At 47.5% G+C, this 20749-nt stretch overlaps 2 protein-coding genes across 2 annotated transcripts in view; one reads left to right on the top strand and one right to left on the bottom strand.

Moving 5' to 3' along the window:
- Positions 1 to 2173: 2173 nt before the first annotated feature.
- Positions 2174 to 3247, bottom strand: LOC123732787 (extensin-like; the record flags this gene model as incomplete). The annotated part of the gene is made up of 1 exon (XM_045712058.1): positions 2174 to 3247. A coding segment is annotated over exon 1 (1074 nt), but the record flags the coding sequence as incomplete, so codon positions are not given.
- An 8532-nt stretch (positions 3248 to 11779) lies between these two features.
- Positions 11780 to 20749, top strand: part of LOC106595231 (rho GTPase-activating protein 8) — a 60773-nt gene continuing 51803 nt past the window's right edge. The window contains 2 exon segments of the mRNA XM_045712057.1: positions 11780 to 11916; positions 17770 to 17853. Of these exon segments, the coding sequence (XP_045568013.1) occupies positions 17808 to 17853 (46 nt within the window). The 5' untranslated portion in view covers positions 11780 to 11916; positions 17770 to 17807.

The raw sequence follows: 20749 nt of genomic DNA, 5'->3' as shown, positions 1-20749 counted from the left end.
CACAGCAATACAGTTTAAACCAGTTTAAATCACACAGCAATACAGTTTAAACCAGTTTAAACCACACAGCAGTACAGTTTAAACCACACAGCAGTACAGTTTAAACCAGTTTAAACCAGACAGCAGTACAGTTTAAACCAGTTTAAACCACACAGCAGTACAGCTTAAATCACACAGCAGTACAGCTTAAATCACACAGCAGTACAGCTTAAATCACACAGCAGTACAGTTTAAATCACACAGCAGTACAGCTTAAATCACACAGCAGTACAGCTTAAATCACACAGCAGTACAGTTTAAATCACACAGCAGTACAGTTTAAATCACACAGCAGTACAGTTTAAACCACACGGCAGTACAGTTTAAACCAGTTTAAACCACACAGCAGTACAGTTTAAACCAGTTTAAATCACACAGCAGTACAGTTTAAACCAGTTTAACCCACACAGCAGTACAGTTTAAACCACACAGCAGTACAGTTTAAATCACACAGCAGTACAGTTTAAATCACACAGCAGTACAGTTTAAACCAGTTTAACCCACACCGCAGTACAGTTTAAATCACACAGCAGTACAGTTTAAACCAGTTTAAATCACACAGCAGTACAATTTAAACCAGTTTAAATCACACAGCAGTACAGTTTAAACCAGTTTAAACCACACAGCAGTACAGTTTAAATAAATCACACAGCAGTACAGTTTAAATCACACAGCAGTACAGTTTAAATCACACAGCAGTACAGTTTAAACCAGTTTAAATCACACAGCAATACAGTTTAAACCAGTTTAAACCACACAGCAGTACAGTTTAAACCACACAGCAGTACAGTTTAAATCAGTTTAAACCAGACAGCAGTACAGTTTAAACCAGTTTAAACCACACAGCAGTACAGCTTAAATCACACAGCAGTACAGCTTAAATCACACAGCAGTACAGTTTAATAAGGATTCGCCCCTTTTTTTTCTATTTTTGCCTAAAATGACATACCCAAATCTAACTGCCTGTAGCTCAGGACCTGAAGCAAGGATATGCACATTCTTGGTACCATTTGAAAGGAAACACGTTGAAGTTTATGGAAATGTGAAAGGATCGTAGGAGAATATAACACATTAGATCTGGTAAAAGATAATACAAAGAAAAAAACAACTGTATTTTGTTCCATCATCATTGAAATGCAAGAGAAAGTCCATAATGTATTATTCCAGCCCAGGTGCAATTTAGATTTTGACCACTAGATGGCAGCAGTGTACGTGCAACGTTTTAGACTGATTCAATAAACCATTGCATTTCTGTTCAAAATGATGTATCAAGACTGCCCAAATGTGCCTGATTTGTTTATTAATAACTTGTCATGTTCAAAACTGTGCACTCTCCTCAAACAATAGCATGGTATTATTTCACTGTAATAGCTACTGTAAATTGGACAGTGCAGTTAGATTAACAAGAATTTAAGCTTTCTACCCATATAAGACATGTCTATGTCCTGGGAAATGTTCCTGTTACTTACAACCTCATGCTAATCACATTAGCCTACGTTAGCTCAACCGTCCCGTGGAGGGGGACCCACCGATCCCGAACACAGAGAACTACAGTTTAAAACATACATGTTCATCATTGAACAGCAGGATGGTTTTGGAAAGTGTGGTACAACTAGAGGTCAAAACTCATCTGGCCTCATTCCCTTCTGTCACGTCCTGACCGTAGTAAGATGTTATTTTCTATGGTAGAGTAGGTCAGGGCGTGACAGGGGGTGTTTTGTTCTATGTTTTCTATATCTATGTTTAGTTCTAGTTTTCTATTTCTATGTTGGTTTTTTTGGGGGGTTGATCTCCAATTGGAGGCAGCTGGTCCTCGTTGTCTCCAATTGATGATCATATTTAAGTAGGGGTTTTTTCTTCCTGGGTTTTGTGGGTGATTATAGTTTGAGTAGTGTTTGTTTCTCTCTGCGTCACGCTTTGTTGTTTTGTTATTTCATTATTTAAAAGTTTCACGGATTAAATAAAATGTGGAACTACAACCACGCTGCACTTTGGTCCGATCCTTTCGACAGCCGTGACACCTCCAGTGACTGCCTGGGTGGGTGAAGGTCGGGGGGTGTCCCTGCCTTCCCTCCAGTGACTGGCTGGGTGGGTGAGGGTCTGGGGTGTCCCTGCCTTCCCTCCAGTGACTGACTGGGTGGGTGAAGGTCGGGGGGTGTCCCTGCCTTCCCTCCAGTGACTGGCTGGGTGGGTGAAGGTCGGGGGGTGTCCCTGCCTTCCCTCCAGTGACTGGCTGGGTGGGTGAAGGTCGGGGGGTGTCCCTGCCTTCCCTCCAGTGACTGGCTGGGTGGGTGAAGGTCGGGGGTGTCCCTGCCTTCCCTCCAGTGACTGGCTGGGTGGGTGAAGGTCGGGGGTGTCCCTGCCTTCCCTCCAGTGACTGGCTGGGTGGGTGAAGGTCTGGGGGTGTCCCTGCCTTCCCTCCAGTGACTGGCTGGGTGGGTGAAGGTCGGGGGGTGTCCCTGCCTTCCCTCCAGTGACTGGCTGGGTGGGTGAAGGTCGGGGGTGTCCCTGCCTTCCCTCCAGTGACTGGCTGGGTGGGTGAAGGTCGGGGGTGTCCCTGCCTTCCCTCCAGTGACTGGCTGGGTGGGTGAAGGTCGGGGGTGTCCCTGCCTTCCCTCCAGTGACTGGCTGGGTGGGTGAAGGTCGGGGGTGTCCCTGCCTTCCCTCCAGTGACTGGCTGGGTGGGTGAAGGTCGGGGGTGTCCCTGCCTTCCCTCCAGTGACTGGCTGGGTGGGTGAAGGTCGGGGGGTGTCCCTGCCTTCCCTCCAGTGACTGGCTGGGTGGGTGAAGGTCGGGGGTGTCCCTGCGTTCCCTCCAGTGACTGGCTGGGTGGGTGAAGGTCGGGGGTGTCCCTGCCTTCCCTCCAGTGACTGGCTGGGTGGGTGAAGGTCGGGGGGTGTCCCTGCCTTCCCTCCAATGACTGGCTGGGTGGGTGAAGGTCGGGGGGTGTCCCTGCCTTCCCTCCAGTGACTGGCTGGGTGGGTGAAGGTCGGGTGGTGTCCCTGCCTTCCCTCCAGTGACTGGCTGGGTGGGTGAAGGTCGGGTGGTGTCCCTGCCTTCCCTCCAGTGACTGGCTGGGTGGGTGAAGGTCGGGGGGTGTCCCTGCGTTCCCTCCAGTGACTGGCTGGGTGGGTGAAGGTCGGGGGGTGTCCCTGCCTTCCCTCCAGTGACTGGCTGGGTGGGTGAAGGTCGGGGGGTGTCCCTGCATTCTCCACATTGACTGGAGTGGGAGTCTCAAATGGGGCTCTGGTTAAATGTATTGCACTATCTAGGGAACACGGGTGCTATTTGGGACACAGGCCGGGTAATATGCTGGGTGTCCCTGCATTCTCCACAGTGGCTAGGTTACTGTATATACCATAGTACCATTAAGCTGGTTTGGGGGGAAACCTCTCTGTTGAATGGAAATCATTTTTTAAGGGTTGAGAGTTTGAAATACATTTTATTCCCTCCTCTCCATTCAGCCAAGTGGACTTTAATTCCTAGTCTCGGAATCTCAATAAGAAGATTTATGGTCAATTATTAAATAGGTTGGCTCTGAATTTCTCAGTAATAAACAAAGCAGGCTAGAAAATCATGGTAAATCATTCATTCACACGATAAATACATGATCAACTTTAAAGCAGTGCACATTCATTATGTTATACTAGTCAGAACAGTAATCATTGTGTTATAAACTAGTCAAAACAGTAATCATTGTGTTATAAACTAGTCAGAACAGTAATCATTGTGTTAAACTAGTCAGAACAGTAATCATTGTGTTATAAACTAGTCAGAACAGTAATCATTGTGTTAAACTAGTCAGAACAGTAATCATTGTGTTAAACTAGTCTTCCAAGGTTAATATATGTTTGAAATGGTGACTGTATTTGTTCTGTTTGTCAGAGCTACTGATCCCTTCAGAGAAAATATTTCCTGTTTGGTTTCACATAGAATAGAGGACGATTAATACAACCTTCTCTCTCTCTTCTTCTCTTTAATACAACCTTCTCTCTCTCTTCTTCTCTTTAATACAACCTTCTCTCTCTTCTTCTCTTTAATACAACCCTCTCTCTCTTCTTCTCTCTTCTTCTCTTTAATACAACTCTCTCTCTTCTTCTCTTTAATCCAACCCTCTCTCTCTTCTTCTCTTTAATACAACCCTCTCTCTCTTCTTCTCTCTTCTTCTCTTTAATACAACTCTCTCTCTCTCTTCTTCTCTTTAATCCAACCCTCTCTCTCTTCTTCTCTTTAATACAACCCTCTCTCTTCTTCTTCTCTTTAATACAACCCTCTCTCTTCTTCTTCTCTCTTCTTCTCTTTAATACAACTCTCTCTCTTCTTCTCTTTAATCCAACCCTCTCTCTCTTCTTCTCTTTAATACAACCCTCTCTCTTCTTCTTCTCTTTAATACAACCCTCTCTCTTCTTCTTCTCTTTAATACAACCCTCTCTCTCTTCTTCTCTCTTCTTCTCTTTAATACAACTCTCTCTCTCTCTTCTTCTCTTTAATCCAACCCTCTCTCTCTTCTTCTCTTTAATACAACCCTCTCTCTTCTTCTTCTCTTTAATACAACCCTCTCTCTCTTCTTCTCTCTTCTTCTCTTTAATACAACTCTCTCTCTCTTCTTCTCTTTAATCCAACCCTCTCTCTCTTCTTCTCTTTAATACAACCCTCTCTCTTCTTCTTCTCTTTAATACAACCCTCTCTCTTCTTCTTCTCTTTAATACAACCCTCTCTCTCTTCTTCTCTCTTCTTCTCTTTAATACAACTCTCTCTTCTTCTCTCTTCTTCTCTTTAATACAACCCTCTCTCTCTTCTTCTCTCTTCTTCTCTTTAATACAACCCTCTCTCTTCTTCTTCTCTTTAATACAACCCTCTCTCTCTTCTTCTCTCTTCTTCTCTTTAATACAACTCTCTCTCTTCTTCTCTTTAATCCAACCCTCTCTCTCTTCTTCTCTTTAATACAACCCTCTCTCTTCTTCTTCTCTTTAATACAACCCTCTCTCTTCTTCTTCTCTTTAATACAACCCTCTCTCTCTTCTTCTCTCTTCTTCTCTTTAATACAACTCTCTCTCTTCTTCTCTTTAATACAACCCTCTCTCTCTTCTTCTCTCTTCTTCTCTTTAATACAACTCTCTCTCTTCTTCTCTTTAATACAACTCTCTCTCTCTTCTTCTCTCTTCTTCTCTTTAATACAACTCTCTCTCTCTTCTTCTCTTTAATCCAACCCTCTCTCTCTCTCTTCTTCTCTTAAAAAACCCCTCTCTCTCTCTCTCTCTTCTTCTTCTCTTTAATCCAACCCTCTCTCTCTCTCTCTTCTCTTTAATACAACCCTCTCTCTCTCTCTCTCTCTCTCGCTTATTCTCTCTCCTTCTCTTCAATACAACCCTCTCTCTCTCTCTCTTCTTCTCTTTAATCCAACCCTCTCTTTCTCTCTCTCTGTCCGTCTTGCTTTCTCATCCTCTCTCTCCCTTCCCAGCCTGTGCTGCTGTAGTACAGATTATCAGAGTAGATAGAAGACAAAGCTCCTGTCTCCCTGTAACGTCTCCCCGTTGATGTGAACAAGGCAGCAGAACAAGGCAGCATGTTTATATCATAATGTGTTTGTTTGTGGTTAAATCCTGCCCTCCAGGGCACCGTGCTGCTCAGTACTCAGCCCTGCAGCTCCACAGTACGGACGCATCCCAAATGGCACCCTATTCCCTACATAGTGCACTACTCTCAACCCGAGCCTTACGGGCATTATAAAGGGAACAGGGAACCATTTGGGACGTAGGATGGAGCCATTAGAAGCAGCAGCTGTTTGACACAGAGCTTGATAGCAACTCATACATATTCATTTCTGGCTTATTGAGAGGATCAGTGGGCGGAGTCAGACACAAAAACACATTCTGGTTCTCAGCCACCTCTCTCTCTCTCTCTCTCTCTCTCTCTCTCTCTCTCTCTGTGTCTCTGTCTCACTCTCTGTCTCTGTCTCACTCTCTGTCTCTGTCTCACTCTCTGTCTCTGTCTCACTCTCTCTCTCTGTCTCTGTCTCTCTCTCTCTCTCTCTCTCTCTCTCTCTCTCTCTCTCTCTCTCTCTCTCTCTCTCTCTCTCTCTCTCTCTCTCTCTCTCTCTCTCTCTCTCTCTCTCTCTCTCTCTCTCTCTCTCTCTCTCTCTCTCTCTGCTTTAAGCCAGGGCTGAATCAACCACGCGTTCTGTTTCAGCTGGATGTGTCCAGACATCAGAAGGAGGAGCGTAGCCACAGTGCAGGTGAATCAACCACGCGTTCTGTTTCAGCTGGATGTGTCCAGACATCAGAAGGAGGAGCGTAGCCACAGTGCAGGTGAATCAACCACGCGTTCTGTTTCAGCTGGATGTGTCCAGACATCAGAAGGAGGAGCGTAGCCACAGTGCAGGTGAATCAACCACGCGTTCTGTTTCAGCTGGATGTGTCCAGACATCAGAAGGAGGAGCGTAGCCACAGTGCAGGTGAATCAACCACGCGTTCTGTTTCAGCTGGATGTGTCCAGACATCAGAAGGAGGAGCGTAGCCACAGTGCAGGTGAATCAACCACGCGTTCTGTTTCAGCTGGATGTGTCCAGACATCAGAAGGAGGAGCGTAGCCATAGTGCAGGTGTGTGTTGGCAGTGGGCACAGAGCTCTACGGCTTGCTGTGCTGGGATTGGTTAGCGGACGGTCATGTGGAGCAAGTCTCTGATGTCACTGCATCGTCTAGGAGCTCAGTACCAATCAGAGAGTGTTGAGGGGGGAGAATTATAGTTTGGCGTGGCTGGTATGAGGTGTCATGGGTGTTGGTGTGTGTGTGTGTTTTGTGTTGAGCTAGTGCTGATGGTTTTGGAGAACAGTCCCCAGGCTAGATGGTAAGCCAATAGGGAGCCAGCCATTCAAACCCACTACTGAACACTGTGCTGTTCCTCATCCCTCCACCGGGTGTCAGGCTTTCTCTAGATTTTACCCCAGCCAGCTCCGAGGGGCATCAGAATGTCATGCTGTTCAATGTATTCCTGTCATGAAGTGATCTGAACAGGACAGAGAATGGCACTGTTGCCAGACGACAGGACTGTTGCCGGACGACAGGACTGTTGCCGGACGACAGGACTGCTGCCGGACGACAGGACTGTTGCCGGACGACAGGACTGCTGCCGGACGACAGGACTGTTGCCAGACGACAGGACTGCTGCCGGACGACAGGACTGCTGCCGGACGACAGGACTGTTGCCAGACGACAGGACTGCTGCCAGACGACAGGACTACTGCCAGACGACAGGACTGCTGCCAGACGACAGGACTACTGCCAGACGACAGGACTGCTGCCAGACGACAGGACTGCTGCCAGACGACAGGACTGCTGCCGGACGACAGGACTACTGCCAGACGACAGGACTACTGCCAGACGACAGGACTGCTGCCAGACGACAGGACTACTGCCAGACGACAGGATGTGATTCAGGGGGGAAAAGGCCGTGTCAGGGAGTGTAAAGACAAAACACGTGAATTTACCATGTGATAATCTTTTAGCATCATTGGTCTATGATGCTGGTTATCAAAACAATCTATGTATTCATGTTTTGACCGCGTGTCACTTATTTTCAGACGTTATTCACCAAAATGTTTTTCCCATTTTCCGGGCAGTGAGGAAACAGCAATCAGAAGCAATGTGTGATCCCTGTTAAATCGCAGAAGGAAAGGTTTTACCAGTAGGGGTCACTACTACACTACATTGGTTATAAGAAGTGGCTGATGATAGCTCATCCTGTTCTTTAATGCGAATGTCTGTCTGTCTGTCTGTCTGTCTGTCTGTCTGTCTGTCTGTCTGTCTGTCTGTCTGTCTGTCTGTCTGTCTGTCTGTCCGCCCGTCCGTCTGTCCGCTCTGACTGACTCACCTCCAATAGCTCAAATCTACTTCCCAAATGACACCCTATTCCCTATATAGTGCACTTCTTTTAACCAGGGCCGATAGGGGGATAGGGGACAGACAGATCAAATCAAATGTATTTATAAAGCCCTTCGTACATCAGCTGATATCTCAAAGTGCTGTACAGAAACCCCCAGCCTAAAACCCCAAACAGCAAGCAATGCAGGTGTAGAAGCACAGTGGCTAGGAAAAACTCCCTAGGAAAAACTCCCTAGAAAGGCCAAAAACCTAGGAAGAAACCTAGAGAGGAACCAGGCTATGAGGGGTGGCCAGTCCTCTTCTGGCTGTGCCGGGTGGAGATTATAACAGAACATGGTCAAGATGTTAAAATGTCAGACTGACACACATCAGTCAGCTGTCCATCACGGCACAGGGAAAAATGGACACACACACACACACACACACACACACACACACACACACACACACACACACACACACACACACACACACACACACAGTTTTTCATAGAGATATCAGTCAGCTGTCCATCACTGCACAGGGAAAGACCAGGATATTAAAAAGGGTAGAGATGGATGCACAGGAGGCTGGTATTTAAAGAAGTAGAAGGTTGGAAGCAGAGGACAGCTGAGAACATTTGACTGACACGGGCCAGACGGTCTGCCAGATCTGAAGAACGTCTCACTGCTGGGTGATAGAGGGAGACGGGCCAGACGGTCTGCCAGATCTGAAGAACGTCTCACTGCTGGGTGATAGAGGGAGACGGGCCAGACGGTCTGCCAGATCTGAAGAACGTCTCACTGCTGGGTGATAGAGGGAGACGGGCCAGACGGTCTGCCAGATCTGAAGAACGTCTCACTGCTGGGTGATAGAGGGAGACGGGCCAGACGGTCTGCCAGATCTGAAGAACGTCTCACTGCTGGGTGATAGAGGGAGACGGGCCAGACGGTCTGCCAGATCTGAAGAACGTCTCACTGCTGGGTGATAGAGGGAGACGGGCCAGACGGTCTGCCAGATCTGAAGAACGTCTCACTGCTGGGTGATAGAGGGAGACGGGCCAGACGGTCTGCCAGATCTGAAGAACGTCTCACTGCTGGGTGATAGAGGGAGACGGGCCAGACGGTCTGCCAGATCTGAAGAACGTCTCACTGCTGGGTGATAGAGGGAGACGGGCCAGACGGTCTGCCAGATCTGAAGAACGTCTCACTGCTGGGTGATAGAGGGAGACGGGCCAGACGGTCTGCCAGATCTGAAGAACGTCTCACTGCTGGGTGATAGAGGGAGACGGGCCAGACGGGCTGTCAGGTCGGATTGCAGAGAAGAGAAATGTGCGATATTAGCAAAGAAAATAATGTAAATGTTGGTTACTGTAGGTCTATAGATAAACAAACTGGGGTAATACAAGCAGAACAATAAGGTAAATATTTGGCATTGAACCAACACAGTTATGATATCCAGAGTCTAGGTAGAGTTGTGGTATTGATCCTATATAACGGAGACCAGAGGTAGAGTTGTGGTATTGATCCTATATAACGGAGAACAGAGGTAGAGTTGTGGTATTGATCCTATACAACAGAGGTAGAGTTGTGGTATTGATCCTATACAACAGAGGTAGAGTTGTGGTATTGATCCTATACAACAGAGGTAGAGTTATGGTATTGATCCTATACAATGGAGAACAGAGTCAGTATGTTTCTGTAGGCTACAGGACCAGTATGTTTCTATAGGCTACAGGACCAGTATGTTTCTATAGGCTACAGGACCAGTATGTTTCTATAGGCTACAGGACCAGTATGTTTCTGTAGGCTACAGGACCAGTATGTTTCTGTAGGCTACAGGACCAGTATGTTTCTGTAGGCTACAGGTCCAGTATGTTTTTGTAGGCTACAGGACCAGTATGTTTCTGTAGGCTACAGGACCAGTATGTTTCTGTAGGCTACAGGTCCAGTATGTTTCTATAGCCTACAGGGCCAGAATGTTTCTGTAGGCTACAGGACCAGAATGTTTCTGTAGGCTACAGGACCAGAATGTTTCTATAGGCTACAGGACCAGTATGTTTCTGTAGGCTACAGGACCAGTATGTTTCTGTAGGCTACAGGACCAGTATGTTTCTGTAGGCTACAGGACCAGTATGTTTATATAGCCTACAGGACCAGTATGTTTCTACAGGCTACAGGACCAGTATGTTTCTACAGGCTACAGGACCAGTATGTTTCTATAGCCTACAGGACCAGTATGTTTCTACAGGCTACAGGACCAGTATGTTTCTACAGGCTACAGGACCAGTATGTTTCTGTAGGCTACAGGACCAGTATGTTTCAGTAGGCTATAGGACCACTATGTTTCTATAGGCTACAGGACCAGAATGTTTCTATAGCCTACAGGGCCAGAATGTTTCTGTAGGCTACAGGACCAGAATGTTTCTATAGGCTACAGGACCAGTATGTTTCTATAGGCTACAGGACCAGAATGTTTCTATAGGCTACAGGACCAGAATGTTTCAGTAGGCTACAGGACCAGTATATTTCTATAGGCTACAGGACCAGTATGTTTCTATAGGCTACAGGACCAGTATGTTTCTATAGGCTACAGGACCAGAATGTTTCAGTAGGCTACAGGACCAGTATATTTCTATAGCTACAGGACCAGTATGTTTCTATAGGCTACAGGACCAGTATGTTTCTGTAGGCTACAGGACCAGTATGTTTATATAGCCTACAGGACCAGTATGTTTCTATAGCCTACAGGACCAGTATGTTTCTATAGCCTACAGGACCGGTATGTTTCTGTAGGCTACAGGACCAGTATGTTTCTATAGGCTACAGGACCAGTATGTTTCTATAGGCTACAGGACCAGTATGTTTCTATAGGCTACAGGACCAGAATGTTTCTATAGGCTACAGGACCAGTATGTTTCTATAGGCTACAGGACCAGTATGTTTCTATAGGCTACAGGACCAGTATGTTTCTATAGGCTACAGGACCAGTATGTTTCTGTAGGTGTGACCTTCCTTGTCCCGTCCCTCCAGTCCGTGAGTCGACACAGGAAGGAGTAATGGATGGATAGTCATTTTATTTCCAAAGCTGCGATCACGGGACACACACAGCATGGAGGAATGAAGAGTAGTAGACGGGATATAACAGCCCTCCTAAAGATGAATTCTCCAGTTAGCTACCAACTTCAAAGAGGGAATTTTTAGCTAGCATAAAACCCACATGGCAAAAATGAGCTTCGACAAATTTTTTATTTATTTTTATTTCACCTTTATTTAACCAGGTAGGCTAGTTGAGAACAAGTCCTTTATTTAACCAGGTAGGCTAGTTGAGAACAAGTCCTTTATTTAACCAGGTTAGGCTAGTTGAGAACAAGTCCTTTATTTAACCAGGTAGGCTAGTTGAGATCAAGTTCTCATTTAAAACTGCGACCTGGCCAAGATAAAGCAAAGCAGTGGGACAACATACAACAACACAGAGTTACACATAAACAAACGTACAGTCCAATAACACAATAGAAAAACAAATAGAAAATAAAAAATGTCGTCATGAAATACACTAGAGTGCAGCCTACCGAGGGCCTACTCATCGTTAGACATAGAAGACTTCCTGCTTTCACCACCAACCAACCTCTTTTAGCACAAATATAATAATTCAGGAAACCTGAAGTCCCGTTGAACAATTTGTCCATCGAGACAGCATATAATTGCAATATTTGGAGATTTCAGACAGCCATCTACATTTCCCCTTCTTGTTATAAAGTCAAATATTTTCTGTCTTTTAGACATTCACTTCCTTGTAATCAGGGGAGAAGAAGAATATAACACTGGACTTACTTTCGTTTTCTTACCATTTTTAATTCCTACTTTTTCTTTCTTCCCCATATCGGACTACTGGTTTGATTGAATACCACAGGAGGACTCTGTTTGAGCATGCGCATTACCCTGTCAGCATGGAAGAGGAAGTTTAGTTCCAGAAACACCTGAGCAGAACATGTCTCCTATTCAAACCGCTACGGAGGTAAGGGTCATATTTCATTGTTCTTAGTAGGATCATGGCGTTGTTCTCATGTTGTGTTTCGGGTCAGAATAGTTAGAAAACTAACGTTATTTTAATCCGTTATCAAGGAGTTGTGTCCAGGTGTAGTTGAGAATCAATCGCACACGCGGAATGTTTCCGTCCTTCACGCCTTTTTCCGTAGTCTCGTCCGTTTTTTACCGGATTTAATAAAGGATTCTTCTCTTCCAGTTGTGTTCCAGTCTGGTTTAATACAGGAATAATAGTGTGTAGGAGACTGTGCATGTTAAACTGAACGGACAGAACAGGAGCCCATCTGCTCAGGTCGTCTAGTTATTCTGTGTTATGAGAAAACATTGAAAGACGTGAGACTTTTGTACTGAAGTAAAGTTGGTTTTATAGTCACACATTCATCACGCATTCGACCAAAAAAAGACATTTAAAAATGTAAAAAAATCAATAACTAATTCACCGTTTGTCACAGAATCATCAAGCTAGATATGATTTGTTTTTTATAAATGTCTAGTATACTTTTACAACTTTTTTGGTTTTGAGTAGAAATTCCAGTTTTGACTTGATAGAAAAACATCAAATCTATAAAATCAATAACTAATTCACTGTTTGTCACAGAGATGGAAACCATTCAGCTTGTTTGGGGATGACGACAAAGGACTTCAACAAAGACAAGATAGAAAATAATTGAAGGGGCCTGTTTGCTGTTAAATTTTATATATATATATATATATATATATATATATATATATATATATATATATATATATATATATATATGACTGTTGTGCCTTGTAACTACTTTAACATGTGGAACTGTTGCACTAACAATACAAACATTACTTTGGCATACCATTTAAGATGGAAAACATTGTAAAATTTTTATGTAAATATTGTCTAATTTCATATAGAACAAATTGCACTTGAAATTAAACATTTATTTTTAAAAGTTATTGCAAATAAATGCATATTGTCTCCGAAAAAAGTGAAAATCACTGAATTAGTTATTGATTTGTTCATCTTTTAAAATGCAATATTTGAGATTTTATTTATTTCTTCAAAACTGGAATTTTTCATTGAAAACGAAAGTTGTGAGAGTAAGCTAGACATTTCATAGAATAAAGCATACATCGTTTGATGTTTCTGCGACAAACGGTGAATTAGTTATTGATTTATACGTTTTGAAATGGCTTTTAGCGAATGTCTGTTCGAATGTATGAAATATAAAACCAACTTTTACCTCTGATATTTGCCTAGTTACTTATGTGGCTACTTGGATCAAAAACAACAGGAGTCGCACACAAGCTGATTTTTAAAAAATGAAACCCTTTCCCAGCATGCAATGTAGATGAGGAAAATATTGTTCTCCTTTAGTGGGATCATTTCCGTCATCCCTGTCAACAGGTTTATATAATTTCTGTATCCTCCGGGTAACCATTTTATAAATTCACCACTCAACTGATGTTAAACCTTCCTAGAGTTCATTACAGATTGTAAACCAGATCATGTGATATAACCAAAGAGGTTGTTTGTCCATTACTGGGCGTTACATTAACCCCGTACAAACCCGCCGCCAGAGAGTTGAACTAACATGCAGAACGGACCGTGTGTTGTTGTCCACCCACACCAGACGCCGTCAGGACACGCAGCTGGAAATATCAAAACCGGGATTAAACATTGGGTTGTTATTTTACCTGAAATGCACAAGGTCCTCTACTCTGAGATAAGATCCACAGATAAAAAACCAGTCAACCATTTCTAGTCGTCTCTCCTCTTCATTCTTCTTCTGTGGACTTTATATTGTGGTTGGCAAACAACTTTAAGGTGCATTACCACCACCAGCTGGACTGGAGACCTCAGTTCATCTTTCAATCACCCACGTGGGTATATGCTCCTAACATCCAATGAGGAGATGGTATATGCTCCTAACATCCAATGAGGAGATGGCATGTGGGTATATGCTCCTAACATCCAATGAGGAGATGGTATATGCTCCTAACATCCAATGAGGAGATGGTATATGCTCCTATCATCCAATGAGGAGATGGTATATGCTCCTAACATCCAATGAGGAGATGGTATATGCTCCTAACATCCAATGAGGAGATGGCATGTGGGTATATGCTCCTAACATCCAATGAGGAGACGGCATGTGGGTATATGCTCCTAACATCCAATGAGGAGATGGCATGTGGGTATATGCTCCTAACATCCAATGAGGAGATGGTATATGCTCCTAACATCCAATGAGGAGACGGCATGTGGGTATATGATCCTAACATCCAATGAGGAGATGGCATGTGGGTATATGCTCCTAACAACCAATGAGGAGATGGCATGTGGGTATATGCTCCTAACATCCAATGAGGAGATGGCATGTGGGTATACGCTCCTAACATCCAATGAGGAGATGGCATGTGGGTATATGCTCCTAACAACCAATGAGGAGATGGCATGTGGGTATATGCTCCTAACATCCAATGAGGAGATGGGAGAAGCGGGACTTGCAGCGCATCAAGCGTAGAGAGAGAGCAGTGTGGGTGTGAAAATTGAATAACATATTATGTGTAGATTTATTTTGCGTCGCTCGAGTCGTGTGCGGTGTGGTCAGCCTGTTACATACAGTGTTTCCTGTAAACCCCCCAGTAATGGACACCACAAATCTTTGGTTATATCATGTTAAGTGGCCTAGAATCTATAGCTGGCCTACAGTATGTGCAGTCAGCCTCCAGGTGTACTGGGTAGGGTCCCACAGTCAACCCCCAGGTGTACTGGGTAGGGTCCTACAGTCAACCCCCAGGTGTACTGGTAGGGTGCAACAGTCAACCCCCAGGTGTACTGGGTAGGGTCCCACAGTCAACCCCCAGGTGTACTGGGTAAGGTCCCACAGTCAACCCCCAGGTGTACTGGGTAGGGTCCCACAGTCAACCCCCAGGTGTACTGGGTAGGGTCCCACAGTCAACCCCCAGGTGTACTGGGTAGGGTCCCACAGTCAACCCCCAGGTGTACTGGGTAGGGTCCCACAGTCAACCCCCAGGTGTACTGGGTAGGGTCCCACAGTCAACCCCCAGGTGTACTGGGTAAGGTCCCACAGTCAACCCCCAGGTGTACTGGGTAGGGTCCCACAGTCAACCCCCAGGTGTACTGGGTAGGGTCCCACAGTCAACCCCCAGGTGTACTGGGTAGGGTCCCACAGTCAACCCCCAGGTGTACTGGGTAAGGTCCCACAGTCAACCCCCAGGTGTACTGGTAGGGTGCAACAGTCAACCCCCAGGTGTACTGGGTAGGGTCCTACAGTCAACCCCCCAGGTGTACTGGGTAGGGTCACACAGTCAACCCCCAGGTGTATTGGGTAGGGTCCTACAGTCAACCCCCAGGTGTATTGGGTAGGGTCCTACAGTCAACCCCCAGGTGTACTGGGTAGGGTCCCACAGTCAACCCCCAGGTGTACTGGGTAAGGTCCTACAGTCAACCCCCAGGTGTACTGGGTAGGGTCCCACAGTCAACCCCCAGGTGTACTGGGTAGGGTCCCACAGTCAACCCCCAGGTGTACTGGGTAGGGTCCCACAGTCAACCCCCAGGTGTACTGGGTAGGGTCCCACAGTCAACCCCCAGGTGTACTGGGTAGGGTCCCACAGTCAACCCCCAGGTGTACTGGGTAGGGTCCCACAGTCAACCCCCAGGTGTACTGGGTAGGGTCCCACAGTCAACCCCCAGGTGTACTGGGTAAGGTCCCACAGTCAACCCCCAGGTGTACTGGGTAGGGTCCCACAGTCAACCCCCAGGTGTACTGGGTAGGGTCCCACAGTCAACCCCCAGGTGTACTGGGTAGGGTCCCACAGTCAACCCCCAGGTGTACTGGGTAGGGTCCCACAGTCAACCCCCAGGTGTACTGGGTAGGGTCCCACAGTCAACCCCCAGGTGTACTGGGTAGGGTCCCACAGTCAACCCCCAGGTGTACTGGGTAGGGTCCCACAGTCAACCCCCCAGGTGTACTGGGTAGGGTCCCACAGTCAACCCCCAGGTGTACTGGGTAGGGTCCCACAGTCAACCCCCAGGTGTACTGGGTAGGGTCCCACAGTCAACCCCCCAGGTGTACTGGGTAGGGTCCCACAGTCAACCCCCAGGTGTACTGGGTAGGGTCCCACAGTCAACCCCCAGGTGTACTGGGTAGGGTCCCACAGTCAACCCCCAGGTGTACTGGGTAGGGTCCCACAGTCAACCCCCAGGTGTACTGGGTAGGGTCCCACAGTCAACCCCCAGGTGTACTGGGTAGGGTCCCACAGTCAACCCCCAGGTGTACTGGGTAGGGTCCCACAGTCAACCCCCAGGTGTACTGGGTAGGGTCCCACAGTCAACCCCCCAGGTGTACTGGGTAAGGTCCTACAGTCAACCCCCAGGTGTAATGGGTAGGGTCCCACAGTCAACCCCCAGGTGTACTGGGTAGGGTCCCACAGTCAACCCCCAGGTGTACTGGGTAGGGTCCCACAGTCAACCCCCAGGTGTACTGGGTAGGGTCCCACAGTCAACCCCCAGGTGTACTGGGTAGGGTCCCACAGTCAACCCCCAGGTGTACTGGGTAGGGTCCCACAGTCAACCCCCAGGTGTACTGGGTAGGGTCCCACAGTCAACCCCCAGGTGTACTGGGTAGGGTCCCACAGTCAACCCCCAGGTGTACTGGGTAAGGTCCCACAGTCAACCCCCAGGTGTACTGGGTAGGGTCCCACAGTCAACCCCCAGGTGTACTGGGTAGGGTCCCACAGTCAACCCCCAGGTGTACTGGGTAGGGTCCCACAGTCAACCCCCAGGTGTACTGGGTAAGGTCCCACAGTCAACCCCCAGGTGTACTGGTAGGGTGCAACAGTCAACCCCCAGGTGTACTGGGTAGGGTCCTACAGTCAACCCCCAGGTGTACTGGGTAGGGTCACACAGTCAACCCCCAGGTGTATTGGGTAGGGTCCTACAGTCAACCCCCAGGTGTACTGGGTAGGGTCCCACAGTCAACCCCCAGGTGTACTGGGTAAGGTCCTACAGTCAACCCCCAGGTGTACTGGGTAGGGTCCCACAGTCAACCCCCAGGTGTACTGGGTAGGGTCCCACAGTCAACCCCCAGGTGTACTGGGTAGGGTCCCACAGTCAACCCCCAGGTGTACTGGGTAGGGTCCCACAGTCAACCCCCAGGTGTACTGGGTAGGGTCCCACAGTCAACCCCCAGGTGTACTGGGTAGGGTCCCACAGTCAACCCCCAGGTGTACTGGGTAAGGTCCCACAGTCAACCCCCAGGTGTACTGGGTAGGGTCCCACAGTCAACCCCCAGGTGTACTGGATAGGGTCCCACAGTCAACCCCCAGGTGTACTGGGTAGGGTCCCACAGTCAACCCCCAGGTGTACTGGGTAGGGTCCCACAGTCAACCCCCAGGTGTACTGGGTAAGGTCCCACAGTCAACCCCCAGGTGTCCTGGTAGGGTGCAACAGTCAACCCCCAGGTGTCCTGGGTAGGGTCCTACAGTCAACCCCCAGGTGTACTGGGTAGGGTCACACAGTCAACCCCCAGGTGTACTGGGTAGGGTCCTACAGTCAACCCCCAGGTGGTAATGAGACGGGGTCTCCAGGGGTAATGAGACAGACGGGGTCTACGGTGGTAATGAGACGGGGTCTACAGGGGTAATGAGACGGGGTCTCCAGGGGTAATGAGACAGACGGGGTCTACGGTGGTAATGAGACGGGGTCTCCAGGGGTAATGAGACAGACGGGGTCTCCAGGGGTAATGAGACAGACGGGGTCTACAGTGGTAATGAGACGGGGTCTAAGGTGTTTACATAATCATGTGATCTGTGTTTTCAGTGTTGACAGTGAAAGGTGAAAGTGAAAACCAGAGTTCAATGGCAATGATCTCAGCTACTGATCTGGAGCAGCTGGCTGAAATAGGTGACACACACACACACACACACACTATTTAATAGTTGAGATTGTAACACTATTCGTCCTATCCATGAAACACATAAAATCTACATCGTCTTCCTACCTTCTATTCCTCTAAATATATATATACCACTATATATATATATATATATATATATATATTATTACCACTATATATATGTTATATAAATATATTATTACCACTTTATATATATATGTTATATAAATATATTATTACCACTATATATATTATTACCACTTTATATATATATGTTATATAAATATATTATTACCACTATATATATATATATGTGTATGTATGTATGTATGTATGTATGTATGTATATATATATATATATATATATGTATGTATGTTATATAAATATATTATTACCACTATATATATATTATTACCACTATATATATATTATTACCACTATATATATATATATATATATATATATATATATATATATATATATATATATATATATATATATACCAGTTAGAATTCAAAGAGATCCAGATTTGGGGTCATATGTAGCTCTAATTAACAAACCATTAAAATGTCTAACGTGCTCTATGATTAGGGGTCATATCTAGTTCTTCTATATGTATATCTAATTATCAAAGTACTACATTTCAATAACATTTCAACAATATTTATTGCACATTTTCAATGCAGACACATTAAACATGAGGTGAAATTAATGTGCAGCCGAATCGTAATTAAAAGTAGGTCTGTCACAAATGTTCTCATTTCAAACGCAACGAGGCCGCGTCTTCAAACGCAACGGGCCGCGTCTTCAAACGCAAACGGGCCGCGTCTTCAACGCAACGAGGCCGCGTCTTCGAACGCATAGCGGGCGCGTCTTCAACGCAACGGGCCGCGTCTTCGAACGCAACGGGCCGCGTCTTCGAACGCAACGGGCCGCGTCTTCAACGCAACGGGCCGCGTCTTCGAACGCAACGGGCCGCGTCTTCGACGCACCCGGGCGCGTCTTCAAACGCAACGGGCCGCGTCTTCAAACGCAACGGGGCCGCGTCTTCAAACGCAACGAGGCCGCGTCTTCAAACGCACAACGAGACTGCGTCTTGTCTGTCTCCTTCAGCATCGTGGGCATTAGAAGGGGGAAATGATCAAGGCCCGAGATCTAACTGAAGAGGTACCAATCTCTCACCATGACCCACAAACACTCAGGCTGTCATTGGCCATGTAGCTAAGATCTGTCTGACCCCCCCCCCTCTGTGAGTCAGACTTACTGACTGTGTTCTCTGGAACAGAGGATATGATTCAGTCAGGGGACCCAAACACAAACAGGCTTAGTTTCCTCCCAACCACATTCTGCACCTCACCATACAAATCTGTTTTTAGAACGGGCGATCTTGCAAGAAGGAGGAGGAGGAGGAGAGGGATATGAAGGAGGAGGAGGAGAGGGATATGAAGGAGGAGGAGGAGGAGGAGGGATATGGAGGAGGAGAGGGGATATGGAGGAGGAGGAGGAGTGGGATATGAAGGAGGAGGAGGAGGAGGAGGGATATGGAGGAGGAGGAGGAGGGGGGATATGGAGGAGGAGGAGAGGGGATATGAAGGAGGAGGAGAGGGATATGAAGGAGGAGGAGGAGGAGGGATATGGAGGAGGAGGAGAGGGGATATGGAGGAGGAGGAGAGGGGATATGGAGGAGGAGGAGAGGGGATATGGAGGAGGAGGAGGAGGAGGAGTGGGATATGGAGGAGGAGGAGAGGGAGGAGAGGGGATATGGAGGAGGAGGAGAGGGGATATGGAGGAGGAGGAGGAGAGGGATATGGAGGAGGAGGAGGAGAGGGGATATGAAGGAGGAGGAGGAGAGGGATATGAAGGAGGAGGAGGAGATGGGATATGGAGGAGGAGGAGGTATATGAAGGAGGAGAACGGGTCATCTTGCTGATAAGAGGCCCAGCTCGTAATTGTATCTGGAGGGGCTTGGAGAGGGAGAGGAGGAGGAGGAGGAGGAGGAGGAGGAGGGAAGCTGGTAGCTGGTCATTGTTAATGAACAAATCTGGGCAGGGCTCACATTCCCTCTGCTCTGTCAGTCTTAGTGCCAGCTCCTCTCTCCCTCCTTCCTCTTCTCTCCCTCCTTCCCCCTCCTCTCTCCCTCCTTCCTCCTCTCTGCCTCCTTCCTCCTCTCTGCCTCCTTCCTCCTCTCTCTGCCTCCTTCCTCCTCTCTGCCTCCTTCCTCCTCTCTCCCTCCTTCCTCCTCTCTCCCTCCTTCCTCCTCTCTCCCTCCCTCCTTCCTCCTCTCTCCCTCCTTCCTCCTCCTCTCTCCTCCTCCCTCCTTCCTCCTCTCTCCCTCCTTCCTCCCTCCCTCCTTCCTCCTCTCCCTCCCTCCTTCTCCTCTCCCTCCCTCCTTCCTCCTCTCTCCCTCCTCCTCTCCTCCTCCCTCCCTCCCTCCTTCCTCCTCTCTCCCTCCCTCCTCTCTCCCTCCCTCCTCTCCTCCTCCTTCCTCCTCTCCCTCCCTCCCTCCTCCTCTCTCCCTCCCTCCTTCCTCCTCTCTCCCTCCCTCCTTCCTCCTCTCTCCCTCCCTTTCCTCCTCTCTCCTCCCTCCTTCCTCCTCTCTCCTCCCTCCTTCCTCCTCTCTCCCTCCTTCCTCCTCTCTCCCTCCCTCCTTCCTCCTCTCCTCCCTCCTTCCTCCTCTCTCCCTCCCCTCCTCTCTCCCTCCCTCCTTCCTCCTCCTCCCTCCCTCCTTCCTCCTCCCTCCCTCCTCCCTCCCTCCTTCCTCCTCTCTGCCTCCTTCCTTCCTCCTCTCTCTCTCCCTCCTTCCTCCTCTCTGCCTCCTTCCTCTCTCTCTCCTTCCTCCTTCCTCCCTCCGCCTCCTTCCTCCTCTCTCTCCTTCCTCCTCTCTCTCTCCTTCCTCCTCTCTC

This window comes from Salmo salar, unplaced genomic scaffold, assembly GCF_905237065.1.
Source record: "Salmo salar unplaced genomic scaffold, Ssal_v3.1, whole genome shotgun sequence".
Lineage (NCBI taxonomy): Eukaryota > Metazoa > Chordata > Actinopteri > Salmoniformes > Salmonidae > Salmo > Salmo salar.
The sequence above is the reverse complement of the archived record's forward strand: the minus strand, read 5'-3'. Positions and strand labels throughout refer to the sequence as shown.